The following is a 14,789-nucleotide window of genomic DNA, read 5'->3' as shown; positions in this document are numbered from 1 at the left end:
TATTGCATTCCATTCTAATGGTACACTTGGCTTAATTCACCAAAAGGGCAGCAGACCATGTGCACATGCATTGATTGAAAGTCACAATGCATCTTTCTTGATACAAAATCTGACTTGATTTGGAAGATCCTTCAGAATGACCCAGAAAAAAAGGCAGAAGTTTCTTCTTGTATGCTTGAGAAAATACCATTTTAGCTACTGGATAGGAGTCAGCAGTAAGGGGGGGGGTCACCTTTTCATTTGTATGGAAGTTGGCCTGAATTGAGGAATTGTCCAGATATCAGCAAGGATTTAGGATGTCAGTTACTAGCAACATTAGTGCTGATTCTCCGTGCTTGCAATCAATATTCTATAGCACTTTGAGTGATTTTGGACTGAAGTAACTAAGAAAACCTGGGCAAAGATATGTGATCCATTCATCTATCCATCTATCTATCTATCTATCCATCCATCCATCCATCCATCCATCCATCTATCCATCCACCTACCCATTCATTTATTCAATTATCCATCCATCCATGCATCATCTTTCTATCTATATCTTTGTTTATCTGGAAATATATATATATATATATATATATACATATATATCTATCTCACCACATTCTTACATATATATATGTATATATAGACACACAGCTACATACATGTATACAGGATGTTCCAAAAGTCTTAGTGTTGTTTTAAGCTACTAAGGCTCAAACTTTTAAGCCTTATGTAACACACACATATATCCATACATATATGTACAGGGTGTTCCAAAAGTCTTAATGAAGTTTTAAACTATTAAGGCTTAAGCTTTAAGTGTGTGTATGTGTCTGAGAACATGTGCAATACACATATATACATATGCATATATCTATAAAGATAAAAATGGGGCTGTTACCATTAATCCTAGTGTGTAGGAAATGTTTTGTTTCAAAACAAACAAAAGAAGTTGAACTATCACAAGATTGTAGCACATGGGGCCAGTGGCAACAACGAACAATCTTCCGGAATGGAGGCTGATTCAGCATGAGACTAGCATGTGGAGGGAGGTGTGGATTCCCTGTGTCCAGAGCAGTGTGATTTTGGAAGGGCCAAGTGGTTCTGGCAGGGCCAAGAAGAGCAGCTGGCTCAGTGACTGGTGGGGCCTCTTTCACTAAGTTTAAAATGAATACTAGGATGTGCCAAAGAATCTGATGAAATAACGCACTGCTGAAGTGAAGGTCATATGAGGTCTGTTTATTTTCCCAGTCCCACCCTGCCTTCTCCCCCACAATCACCTCCACCTCCACCACCCACAGCGTCCCCTTTTTAAGGTTACCTTCCATCTACCCTGTATGCATCTTCATGTATCTGGTATTTCAAGAATTCATTAAACATTTATTAAGAACCTACTATGAGTTAGGCACTGTAAGGACTGCAGGGGTGGGGAACCTTCTAGGTCCTTTGGTGTAGCCTTTTGACTGAGTCCAAGTTTTATAGAACAAATCCTTTTATTAAGGGGATACATTCTGTGAAATTTGGTTTCAGTCAAAGGGCTGCACTTGAGGACCTAGAGTGCCATATGTGGCCTCAAGGTCTCAGGTTACCCACCCATGGTAGGTATACAAAAAGAAGCAAAAGATAGTCCCTGCCCTCCAGGAGCTTCCAGTCTAATTGGGGAGACAACATGCAAACAAATGTATGCAAAGTAAGCTAAACAGGATAAATAGGAAATAATTAAAAGTGGGAAAATGCTGGAACTAAGCCAGTTTAAAGAAGGCTTCCTGTAGAAGGTGGGATTTTACTTGGGTCTTAAAGGATGCAAGGGAGGTGAGTAGTTGGAGTGGAGGAAGGAGAACATCAAACATGAGGGACAGTGGGAGAAAATGCAGCAAGAGATGGAGTGCCTTGCTCATGAACAGCTAGGAGGCCAGTATCATTAGACAGAAGAGTACATATGGGTTGGAAGATGAAAGGAGACGAGAAAAGCACGAGGAGGCTAGGTTACACGGGGCTTTGAAGACCAAACAGAGCATTTTGTACTTGTTCCTGGAGATTATTGGAAGTCACTGGATATATTGAGTGGGGGAGGGAGAGAAGTGACAGGATCAGACCCATATTCTAAGAAAAGCCCTTTAGTGACTGAATGGAGAATAGATTATACACATTTCCTTATAAATTGTTCCCCCTCCCCTCTCCCAATTAGAATGTAAGCTCCTTGAGAGTAGGTGGATCTTTTTTTAAAAAATTCTTATGTTCCCAAAACCTAACATAGTACTTAACACATCTGTCCAACCATTCACTTAGTGAACTCTAAATAAATGATTGATTCATCTGTGAAATTCTTCTCTTTGCCATTTCTTCCACAGGCTTCAGTAACTTTCCTATCCAGGCTTTTAACTCTCTCTCCCCCCTACCACCCATATCATGTAAATGTCTAAGGTTGATAGAAAGTTGTTTTCTGTGCAGTTAATGGGAGGAATCAGAGTAGAGCAAAACACCTGGAGATAACATCTGGGGTATGGGAACAATATTTGCTTTGCAACAGCACAAGTGAATTCTGATCATCAAAAAGATGTTCTCACTCCAACTTCCCCAATATGGGAGGCATTGCTAGAAGGCAGATGTTCTGGAAATATTATAATTATGGGAAAGATCATTGAGGATTTTATATGTTCCCACAGCCTACTATTTCTTATCATTAGTTAAAGGGGAAAAAAATTTAAAAAATGTTTTAAAATCTGCATTACTTTCAACTCTTACCACAACTTCCAATTATATGGAGGGTACCTGCAATACCCCTTCTCCTCATAGCTACCTATTAGACTCCCTAAATTTTCTTTGAGGTTCGCTCAAATGACACCTTCTGGATGAAGTTCTCCCTGATCTCAAAAAGTCCGAGTACTTTACCTTGTATATTCTCTTATGCTCTCTTTACATATAGCTACATGTATATGGAGATAATTATGCAGGTACATGCTGTTTCTCCCATAGAATGCAGGTTCCTTGAGAGCAAGATCTGATTCATTTTTGCCCTTTAATCCCCATCACCTAGCATAATGCCTGGTTTAATGAATGCTTGCTTATTTAGCAGAGTAGGGTGCTTAATAACTGAATGAATTAAAAGAAACATTTAGTAAACACTTATTTAGTGCCAAGGACTGCTTTGTTTGATTGATTGGGCAGACCCTAATTAAGGACAAACCAATGCTTCCAAAGCCCAGAGTACTTGATGTCAGTCTAATGGACTTCAGCCACTCATTTATAGCTCAAGAAATTCAGCTGGTTAAACTTTGTATGTCTGCAAGTCATGACTGGGCAATTCTCTGTAGTGATAAATTCAAGCATGTCAATGATTATGTGAGTGGCACTATCCTCTCTGCCTTTCAATTTAGAGTTGTCCAAGTACAAAGTGAGAAAATAGAGCAAATCAGAGGTTCTGGAGCATCCTGCTTAGGAAACATTACCCTTGATCAAGTGTCCATAATCTGGGGTGTGTGACTTTTAAAAAAAATTTGATTGGTTTATATCAATATAACTGGTTTCCTCTGTTACCCCACATATTTTATTTTATGTCTTTAAAAACATTGTTCTGAGGGGTCTATAGATTTCACCAGAATATCAAAGGAGTCTATGACATAAAAAGGGTTGAAAACCTTGGCCCTAGACCAAGCTGCTTCCCAATTACCAGAGTGCTCCAGTGAAGGCTGGACAGAGGGCTTATGTCTCAGAAAGGACTGTGAGAACTCCTTAAAATTAGTTTCCCCATCACAGGATTTCTATGAAGCAGGTGCAGATATCACTATTTTCATTCTTATAAATGAGGAGCCTGGAATACTGAAAGTCAAGAGATGGACGGGCTGTGCTTTTAAAAATCATAAGAGCAGTAAGATCAAAATGCTGCTTAGGATAAACATAGCTTTCATCTGGAGGTGTTGGAAACAGCCCAAACCTTGTAACTTGTAAATCCCTAATTTAGCAAAATTTGTCTCATCCTTTTTCCCCCTCCTATCTGGAAGTGAGGAACCATGGAGATGCTTACCTGTTTTCATGTCCTTGCAGCTGCAGGGGCTGGGGAGGAGGTGGCTGAGTGACAGGGCTGTTAGGGGCCACAGGACTCGGCTGGGCCAGTGGACTCTGCTGAGCTGTGGGGCTGTGCTGCTGGGCCATGGGGCTCTGTTTCTCAGAGCTGGGGGCAGATGCTGGGCTGTTCAGCTCTGCAGAATGAAAGCAAAAGATGAAGACCCAGTCACATAGGCATTAGAAAAAAAGACTGAGGGAGTCAATAATGACCATTTTCTGCTACTGGCCACCTTGAGAATTCTTTACCTCCTGGATTTGGTTATTTTGGTTTCATAGACAGATTTCTAAAACAGTGAGAATCAGCCTTATTTTCATCCTCTACTCTCTGAAATTAGAAATGCTCTTTCAACAAGTACTCTCACTGATGTATCATTTAAAGATCATTCAATCAAGACAAATGTCAAAAGTTGTTTTGTTTTTTAAAAAATTATTTCTGTTTTTGTTTTAAAAGACAAACTAGGAACATTGGCAGTTTACAATATGATTTTCAATGGCACATTTTAATTCAGTATGTATGACTCCTAGTGGGGACAAGGTCTCTTAACCATGGGCATTTGGACAGGAGTGGTAAATCCTATTTCTATTTTAAAGTTTAGTTAAGTGTGCTGGAACCAGTCCTGTTACAAATGAATACTTTCCAGATTGGTTTTGTTATTAGTTGCATTCAGTGACCAGTAACTCTTAACTCTGGGATGCCACAGTTCTACAGACAGAGACAAAAGAACATCTGGGCATATAAAGATCCCATGAGCTATTTCTTTAAAAAATACTGTTAGCTTTAATAATTTTCATAATTTGTTAAGGTTTCAACTGTAATTACTTTTGCGTATTGGGACAAGAGAAGAAATTGGCATATTTCACACTGAGAACAAATTAACACATTCAATAACCAATCTTGCTCAAATGGATTGAGTTTCCATTAAATATTGGAGAGGCAATGTGATATAGTGGATAGAATGCTGAGCTTGAAATAAGGAATACCTAGGCTCATATCTTACCTCTATGATTTATTAGCTGGGTGACTATGAACAAATTGCTAAATCTCTCTGATATTCAAGTAGCCAAAAAAAAAAAAAAGAAAGAAATCCTCTCCAATATTTGTAGAAAATTTAATTGTGTTTTCAGGTAACATCATATTTTCATTAAGACATATTCAGACCTCATTTTCAGTCAGTTCATGGTGAATAAGTAGGTAGATAAAGGGAGAATAACTATTGATGGCTCCTTTGAAAATGACATATATTATACTCTATTTCTTGATTCTTCTTCTGGACTGATTTGCAAAACCAGGTGACTATTTAGTAATTCAGTGTCTGCTGTGAGAGTGTTAGACTGTACTCAGAGGGAGTTAGACCTACGACAGAGGGAGATCTAAATAACAGGATGACAATGAGCTAAGTAATCACATCAACTTTTGTATAAGACACTGTCCAACCAAGATGCAATTCCAATCTCATTACACAGGGAGTAGCTGGCCCCCTGGGCATGGGGATGTGGGATTCATACTCAAGACTTTGTTTTCTGTTGAGAAACTGCTCCAAGTTGGTAAAAATGGTGACTTTCTTCCAGGCCTCAGGATGGAGCCATCGTTTCACGAGTTTTCAAAGGCTAAATGGAAATTTTGAATCTGTGACATATAAATTTTTCCTTTATGGGAAAGAGATGCCCAGTCTACTTTGATCTACCATAGTTTCCTCAAGGTCTTCAAGATCGATCTGGCCAAATCTGAAGAATTCTCCAGAGTTCAAGTACTACGTACACCAAGTCATTTTTCAGAATTGTAGTTCCCTCATTGATGTTCAATGGGCCCCAGCATTCAATAACATAATGACTCGTCTCTGAAATTGCAGTACTATTCATACTACAAGGAGCAGCTGAATAATGGATTGTCTCTGGGTTTAAAATGTTTTGACTACAAAGTCACTTAATTTGTTCGATGAAAGAAATTAGTTAAGATCTATAAGAAGTCAGGTAGTAAAGGGAAACTGGATATCACAACAGCTTACTAATACTATACTGATAGCAGCTATATAGACTCCATGAGAACAGCAATCAAGTCGGGAATAATCACCTCTATTGGACGGGTTCCAATGACTCTGGGAGGCCACGTTAAGGCTACTTACCCTCCTGAGGAATGATTCGTAGAGTTACACTAAGACCCGCATCTTTAATGAGCTTGACAATATCTGCATGAGGCATGTTGATGATAGATTGGCCATTCACAGCTAATATTCGGTCTCCAACTTTTAGTTTTGCACAACGATCAGCAGGACTTCCATCAATAATACGGCCAATTTTATGTGGTACAGCTAAGAAGAAACCAACAATGATTGTTACTAGTGATACTAAAAAAAAATGGATCTCCAAGCCCCATCACATCAGTGAGACATCACTTGGGGAGTTCTATGTTTGTTTACAGAAATCTCAATCTCCTCTTCTGAGTATTATTTAATGAATGGTGTTAAAAATAGAATTTCAAGGCCTCAGACACTTACCACAAAAACTGTGTGACCTTGGGCAAGTCACTTAACCTCGATTGTCCTCCAAAAAAAAATAGAATTTCAAACTTTACATGTCACATAGTGAACAATCTGTTAATTTCAAACACAGAATTTATTGCCCTCAAGGATATTACATTCTAGCTCATATACAAACATGAACACACACACACACATACACACACACACACAAAATGTAGCAAATACCAGGAATGTCATTATCTCTTTAAATTTCTTTCTTCTTGAGTGGAGTAAAGAAGAGAAGAATAGATATTAAATGGTCAGTAGCTGGTGAACTGAGAAATAGTTATGAGAAATTTAATTTCTGACTTCACCTACCAAGATAAAGGTTAAAGGAGGCAGATGTCTACTCTATCAGTTTTTACTGAGATCATCTCTGAGTAGTTTGGAAACTCTTCTAGGATTCAGTGTAGGTATATGTGTATTTTTTTTTTTAGTGGCACAGAAAGTTACAAACTCCTCATAAGTTAAAGAAGCAAGATCATAGGATTGAGAATTGTAAAGGACTCGAGAAACTACATAGTCTAACATGTTCATTTTACCACAGAAGAATATTAAGATCCAGGAAGAGTAAGGCCTTTGCTCAATGTCATAGAGTTGAAATTCAAACGTCTGTCCTTTGACAACAAATTTAGTATTCTTTCTACCATAGCTTCCCCTGGTTCATTTTCCCTTCCTTATTTTCTCCTTTTAGGAATTAGAGACCAGGAAGAGGGAAGAAGCAAGTTTTAGAAAATCAATGAGAGATGGCTATTGGTTTATTCGTGTTTTGGATAGACAGGGACATATCTCATCTGTAAGAAGAGCTTAAGAAACAAGTGTTTTGTTTTATGGCTATGTTTATCCTTCACTCTCTCTAGTTTGCTCATGTGACAGATAAAATCCTAACACTGGTAAAAAAAAAAATCTGGGACATAGGGGAGGGAGACGGGGAACGAGCAAATTATGAACCAGGGCTAATTTGTCTATAGTCTGGGATAATTGTTAGGATATGAAAATATTTATTCAACTCAAAACTCTGCTATGCGACGTATGATATGTGAAAATTAAAACATTTCTAGTTTATTGATGGGACTGAGTAAATTTTAAAAATTAAGAAATTTTATTTAAAATCATGATTACCATAGAATACTGGGATTAGAAGTTATGTAAGAGGTCATGTAATCTAATTTATTTCAATATATTTGCTAATTGTTCCTCCTTGTGGACATTTAATTGGTATTTAGCATAAAAATGTTAGCTGGGGGGTGGAGTCAAGATGGTGGAGTAGAAACAGCACCTCAGCTGGGCTCCGGCTTCTACCTTCCCCAATACATGTAAAAGGAGACTCTGAACAAACTTTGGAGCTGCAGAACCCACAAAATGACACAGAGAAGCTAACTTCCCACTGAGGACAGCCTGGCAGGCCGGCAGGAATTGGCTAACGCATTGCTCTGAGAGCTGAGCCCAGCCCCACACCGAGGCTTTAGCCCCAGGGTGGGCCTGACCAGCCGCCTGCTGGAGGGACTCCAGATCACCAGCAGCTGTGGCGATCCAAAATTATCAACATATAGATGCTAAGGACAAAGTGAGAGGTCAGTGCATTGTGGACTTTGGGACCCAGTAGTTGGGAATGCTTCAGCTTTTGCCTCTGGGGTGAGAAGTTGTTGAGGCCTACAGCATAGCTGCTGCTACATGGCAGCTTCAGCTCCTGGCCTGCAGACTGTAGGGAGACCAAGTGACCAGTTTGAGGGGTAATCATTCTTGCTTTAACCTGCTTGGATATGGATTGTAGTCTAGGGTGGAGGTCCTGGGGTATGAAACCAGCTTTTCAGAGCATGCGGAGGCTTCAGAGAGGGCACCCAACTAATACCTCTGTCAGCTGAGAAAACCCCAGCATTTGGGATGGAAGCTCCCTTGTCTGGTGGCAGAGTCCTACTGTGGCAAAAAGTCCAAAAGTCAAGTAATTGAGTGGCAATATGACCAGGCAAAGGAAGCAAAGCAAACAGAAGAATCCAACATTAGATTCCTATTTTGGGGACAAAAAGGAGCAAAGCATGGAACAGGAGGAAGAAAGTGAAGTCAGAACTCCTGAACCAAAAGCTTCAAAGGAAAATATGAGCTGGTTGCAGGCCATAGATGACCTTAAGAAGCAGATAAGAGAAGTGGAGGAAAAATTGGGAAGAAAAATGAGAATCATGCAAGAAAATTACGAAATGAGAGTCAACAGCCTGACTGAGGAAAATAACACCTTAAAACATAGACTAAATCAAATGGCAAAAGAGGCTCAAAAGGACAATGAGGAGAAGAATGCCTTAAAAAGCCGAATTTGTCAGATGGAAAAAGAATCTCAAAAGCTCACTGAGGAGAATCATTGCTTCAGAATTAGATTGGAGCAAATGGAAGCTAATGACTTTATGAGAAATCAAGATGCTGTTAAACAGATCCAAACAAATGAAAGAATAGAAGGCAATGTGAAATATCTCATGGGAAAAACCACTGACCTGGAAAATAGATCCAGGAGAGATAATTTAAAAATTATTGGACTACCTGAAAGCCACGGTCAAAGAAAGAAACTAGAAATCATCCTCCAAGAAATTCTCAAGGAAAATTGCCCTGATGTTTTAGAACCAGAGGGTAAAATAGAGGTTGAAAGAATACACCGATCACCTCCTGAAAAAGATCCCAAAAAGAAAACTCCTAGGAATACTATAGCCAGGTTCCAAAATTCCCAGATCAAGGAGAGAATAGTACAAGCAGCCAGGAAGAAACAATTTGAATATTGTGGAAACACAATCAGGATAACTCAGGATGTTGCAACTTCTACACTGAGGGATCGAAGGGCCTGGAATATGATATTCTGGAGGGCAAAGGAGCTGGGATTAAAACCAAGAATCATCTACCCAGCAAAACTGAGTATCATGTTTCAGGGGAAATTATGGTCATTCGGTGGAATTGAGGACTTTCAAACATTTTTGATGAAAATACCAGAGTTGAATAGAAAATTTGACATTCAGATACAAGAAGAAGCTTGAGAAGGTAAACAGGGAAAAGAAATCATAAGCAACTTATCAAAGTTGAACTACCTATATTCCTACATGGAAAAATGATAATTTTAACTGATAAAACTTTTCTCAGTATGAAAATAGTTGACAGGTGTGATAGTAATGGAATGTGGAGATTCCCCTGTATTGGCTTGGTTTTCAAATTGATTGTATTAAAACCCAGAGTTTGTTAATCCCACCTGTGGGATGGGCTTGTTGATGTGAAAAGAAAGTCCTGAAGTGGGAGGAGCTGGTGATGTAGATTTGGAGAGACAGGAGAGAGGCGGAAGATCTTTTTGGAAGCAGCACCTCGTGGAGAGAGAGAGACTAAGAGAATTGCTGGTGGCTGCTTTGAATTGCCTTGGACTTTTGAGACCTGCCCCCTGAGCTGCCAAGGACTGAGGAGACATGGCTGTTTTGCTGGTACTTTGTCTGTCTGTTTTGATGTTGTTTTGCCAGATTTGTCCACTGGTGAAAGACTGTCCTTTTGTTGAAGAAGTCCTGGAACCTGGCTGTTCGCTAAGAAGCCCTGAGACTGTCCTGCAGACAGAGAGTGAATACTGTCCACTGGTGAGGGACAGTACTGTTGTTGCAGGGGTCTGGAGACTGTCCTGCAGACAGATTGAATACTGTCCACTGGTGAAGGACAGTGCTGTTGTTGCAGGGGTCTGGGAGCCTTTCTGTTGGTTCAGAAGCCCTGAAGAAGGATTTTCTTGTTGTATGTTTACAGAAATCCTGGGAGAGGGCTTTGCTAATGTGTTCAAGGGTTCTAGGACTGTTCTACAGACAGAGGATGAATTCATGAAGGGACTGGCAATGTATCTTATGGCCTTGCTAAGCCTTGTCTCCCCAGGAACTAAGATTGCTGAGAACTTGCCTCGTGTCAAGATGAAGAAAAGACCTCCATTTGGGTATTAAGTGCTGTGTTTAAACTTGATGTAACTCTGGGGTAGATTCAATTGTGATCCAGGGGTGGGGAACTTTTGACCTTATGTTTGAAAACTAATCTCCATTTGAGAAGAGGGGCTTTGTGGTGGACTTAATTAAGGTATAGCCTAGGGGTGGAGAAGTATTTAGAACAGAGACTTTGTGATTGATTGAATGATTGGAAGGTCCTGGGGTGGGGTAGTACTTGGAGATTATTTAATCACGCTTAGTAAATGCTGTACTTTGAATGATGTCATGTTTTGATCTTCTCTGTTCTTGGTTTGTCACTGAATAAAATAGAGAGCACCTATGCTGGTATTTTGAACCTGGGAAGTTGCCTTCTTTTGGTATTACATTACAACAGGAATGGAAATATATATATATATATATATATATATATATATAGGAGGGTATACAGGTGAATGAATATGTGAATGTGTGTATATATGTTTACAGGTAGACATAGATAAGAGGGAACAGGACCAATTCAATAGGAAGGGATGATACTTAAAAGGTGAAATTAAGAGGTGAGAGAGGAATATAATGAGAGGAGATGGAAGAGACAGAATGGGGTAAACTATCTCATATAGAAGAGGCAAGGGAAAATGATTACAATGGAGGGGGAAGAATAGGAAGGCAAAAGGGAATGGGTCAACCTTATTTTCACCGAATTTGGCTTGGGGAGGGAACGAAGTACACACTAAATAGGGTATCTCACCATAAAGGAGAGTAGGGGAGAAGGGGATGAGAGGGGGGATGATGGAAGGGAGGGCAGACTGGGGGTGGGGTGTTGGAAACACAAACTTTTGAAAAGGGACAGGATCAAAGTAGAGAATAGAACAAGTGGAAGGTGGGATAAGAGGGAGGGAAATATAGTCAGTCTTTTACAATATATCTACTATGTTAATATTTTGCATTAGCTACACATGTACAACCTATATTGAACTACTTATCTTCCCATTAAGGGTGGGTGACAAGGGAGGAAGGGAATGAATCTGGAATTCAAAGTTTTAAAATCAAATGTTTAAAAAATATATATATATCTATATATACTATTATTAATACTATTTTACATGTAATTGGGAAATAAGATATACAGGCACTGGAGCATAGAGAACCACTGGAAAAGTTGGAGGGGGTGTGGGAGAAGATATGGGAGAGTGCAGATTGGAGGAGGGGATGTCCTGTGGGACTGCTCTTTTGGGGTGGTGGGTAGGGGAAAAACAGGGAGAAAAATTATAACTCAAAATCTGGCGGAAATGAATGATGTAAATCAGAAGCTTATTAAGCATTTGAAAATGAAAAAAACATAAAAATGTTAGCTGGCATTTGGTATTAGCTGGTGTTCAGTCCTTATTCTTGAACATGTACATTTTCTCTCTTACTACAAAATCTTCCCTACAAAAGCTGGACATGTACATGCACAGGCATGAATCCATTCTAGATTAAGTACACAAGTTATCTCTTCTGGTGTTAACCTGTACAAAAGTCACTATGACTGGATTAGCAAGAAGTAATGCTTACATAGTCTAAGAAGTAGCTTGATTGCTATAGGATCAAACAGAGCAAAGTACCCCCAAAAGTCAACACCAAGAGATCACTTCATTTTAGGTCAGCAAGATGGTATTTTTGTGACGATAGCCCGAAATCCCAGGAGGCCCAATTTTGTTGGTGGTGTTTTTTCCTCCTGGCTTCAGTGGAAGCCAATTCAAGAAAACTGCCCATCACAGAAGGTGGCCACGTTGATCTCCACCAATGAGGAACAAAACTCAAACCAGTGGGCTTTGGGTTATATTCAGGAAACACAATGCTAGGAATACAAAGACAAAAATGAAACAATTGCTGTCTTCAAGAAGCTTACATTCTATTGGGGAGAGGGAATACAAATTACAAATAAGTAAATAGTGTGTACAATTAATGTGCAGCTCATTGCTATAGCTACATTCTGTAGCACACTGCCACAGAGCTGTGAGACTTCAGGCATGGCTGGAGCAAAGTGAATGAATTCTTTCTCAGAATTCACTAGTTTGTAGGACAGAATTCTGAGGAAGAAGAAAAAGAATGATGAATGGTATCCATTTTCTGTAACAGAGTGAGGGAAGGGCAGACATATAATTCCTCCAGGGTCCTAGACTCCTAGACATCTTGTTGTAGATGATGATAGCTTGAAGCTGAGAACTGGACCCTTTGCCCTGACCAAGAGCTAATGGGGAGTGAAGAACAGTGAGGGAGAGTCTTCTTTTGCCTCTTCTTGCCCATTAAAGGTAGACTTCCCTCAAAGCTCATATTAAAATCATAGATGATCTCTTTCAGTAGGGGGGCAAAATTTAGGAGAAACAGTTTTGCCACCAGTCACAGCCAGCTGTTTCCTTACAAATGATTTGCTTCTCAATTGTTTACCATTATTGTCATTACTTATGAATCTGTTTCCTGCTTTAAATAAATGAAAAGAAAGTGGCTGCCAAATCCTTGTCTGGTATGATGAATGATGATAGTGAGTAGAAATTGGGAGAGGGAGAGAGCCTTTTGTTCTTGGAGAGAAAGTTATATAGTTCCCTATTCATAGTGAATTGTTTGGAATTGGGAATGGGGGGAGGAGCTTCTTGGGATCCCATGGGAGAAAGTGAATTAACAGATAAAAAATCCATAGATCAAAGATTCTTAAACTGGGCTCTGTGAACTTGGATGCAAGGAGGTTACATCTTTATTTTTACTAACCTTTGGATTTCTTTATAATTCTATATTTTCTTAATGTATCAAAAAACCAAACCAAAACCAAACCCTTTATTTTGAGGAGTCCATAAGCTTTTATATAGGTAGGTGGCACAGTAGATAGAGAACTGGGCCTGGAGCCAGGAAGACCAGAGTACAAATTCAGCCTAAGACAATTATTAGCTGTGTTACCTTGGGCAAGTCACTTACCCCTGTTTCCCTCAATTTTCTCCTCTGTAAAGTGAGCTGGAGAAGGAAATGGCAAACCGCTTCAGTTTCTTTGCCAAGAAAATCTCAAAGAGGTCACAATGATTCAGAAACATCTGAACAATGATAACCACAGGCTTCACTAGACTCCCATTGTGGTTTATAACAAACAAAAAAGTAAGAATCTTTGTCCTAGGCTGAGGGATAAGCCACTGAAGGGAGAATAAGCCTGATGTAGGGAGGGGCTAGGATCCTGGTGTTGAAAGTGCTGAGGTAGAACACAGCTTAGTCAAAAATCTTCTAGCATCCAAACTCTTGATCTTGCCAGTGAGTTGAATCAATGCATATTTCTACATACTGTACATTCCTAGGAACTTTGTTCCATATACTGCCCATTCCTAGCACCTGCCTTTTAGCTATGTGGAGCTATTTACAAGTGGTAACTGGTAGAGTCCAGCTCTAAGCATCTTCTTTACAGAGGGGACTTAGGGTACCCTGCCTGACTTACACAAGGGAGCCTAGCACTTTAGTACTGTGCCTGCCCTGTAGCTACATGTGGGGTCCTCTCCCTTTATGTGAGAGTTAGAAGATTGTGGGTACCCCCATATCTCATTCAGTCCCCTTACTCGGGGTGGATTTATTAACAAAAGCCAAATAATTTCAAGAGGGAGAGGGTTCTAATAACTATGGGGAGGGAGAGCAGGACAGGAAATGCCCTAGACAGGTAGGAAGTGCTATCTGATCTGTGCTTGAAGGAAGTTGATTCTTTGTGACCCCATGCAGACCAACAGTCTCCATGGGGTTTTCTTGGCAAAGATATTGGAGTGGTTTCCCATTTCTTTCTACAGTGGATTAAAGCAGATTAAGTGACTTTCCCAGGGTCACATAACTAGTAAGTAACTGAGATTGGATTTGAATGTTCACATAGCTAGTAAGTGTTAAGTGTCTGAGGCTGGATTTGAATTTAGGTCCTCCTGACTCCAGGGTTGGTGCTCTATTCACTATGCCACCTAGCTGCCCCATGAGGTTTTCTTGGCAAAGACACTAGAGTGGCTTGCCATTTCATTCTCCAATGGATTAAGGGAAATAGAGGGTAAGTGACCTGCCCACACTCACATGGCTAGTGAGTGTCCGAGGCTGCATATGAATTCAGGTCTTCCTGACTTAAGGCCCAGTGCTCTATTCACTGAGCTACCTATCTGCTTCACATACATATTTATACACACACATTATACATATATGTACATATACACACACATAAACATATTCACACACACATATACATACACACATTTGCATGTGTGTGTATGTGCTTTGCAAGAGGGGTGGATTAACCTATGGAGGAAGGGAA

At 39.8% G+C, this 14,789-nt stretch overlaps 1 protein-coding gene across 1 annotated transcript in view; it reads right to left on the bottom strand.

Moving 5' to 3' along the window:
* Positions 1 to 14,789, bottom strand: part of LOC138175883 (membrane-associated guanylate kinase, WW and PDZ domain-containing protein 2) — a 1,727,565-nt gene that overhangs the window by 137,288 nt on the left and 1,575,488 nt on the right. Inside the window, exons 17-18 of the mRNA XM_069106526.1 lie at positions 6,174 to 6,359; positions 4,010 to 4,184 (exon numbers count right to left, since the gene is read on the bottom strand). Coding sequence (XP_068962627.1) covers positions 4,010 to 4,184; positions 6,174 to 6,359 — 361 coding nt within the window. The remainder of the gene's footprint in view (positions 1 to 4,009; positions 4,185 to 6,173; positions 6,360 to 14,789) is intronic.

The sequence above is a fragment of the Petaurus breviceps genome, unplaced genomic scaffold (assembly GCF_028583685.1).
Source record: "Petaurus breviceps papuanus isolate PSGF00001 unplaced genomic scaffold, PetGlider_PUasm1.0 79, whole genome shotgun sequence".
Classification (NCBI taxonomy): domain Eukaryota; kingdom Metazoa; phylum Chordata; class Mammalia; order Diprotodontia; family Petauridae; genus Petaurus; species Petaurus breviceps.
The sequence above is the reverse complement of the archived record's forward strand: the minus strand, read 5'-3'. Positions and strand labels throughout refer to the sequence as shown.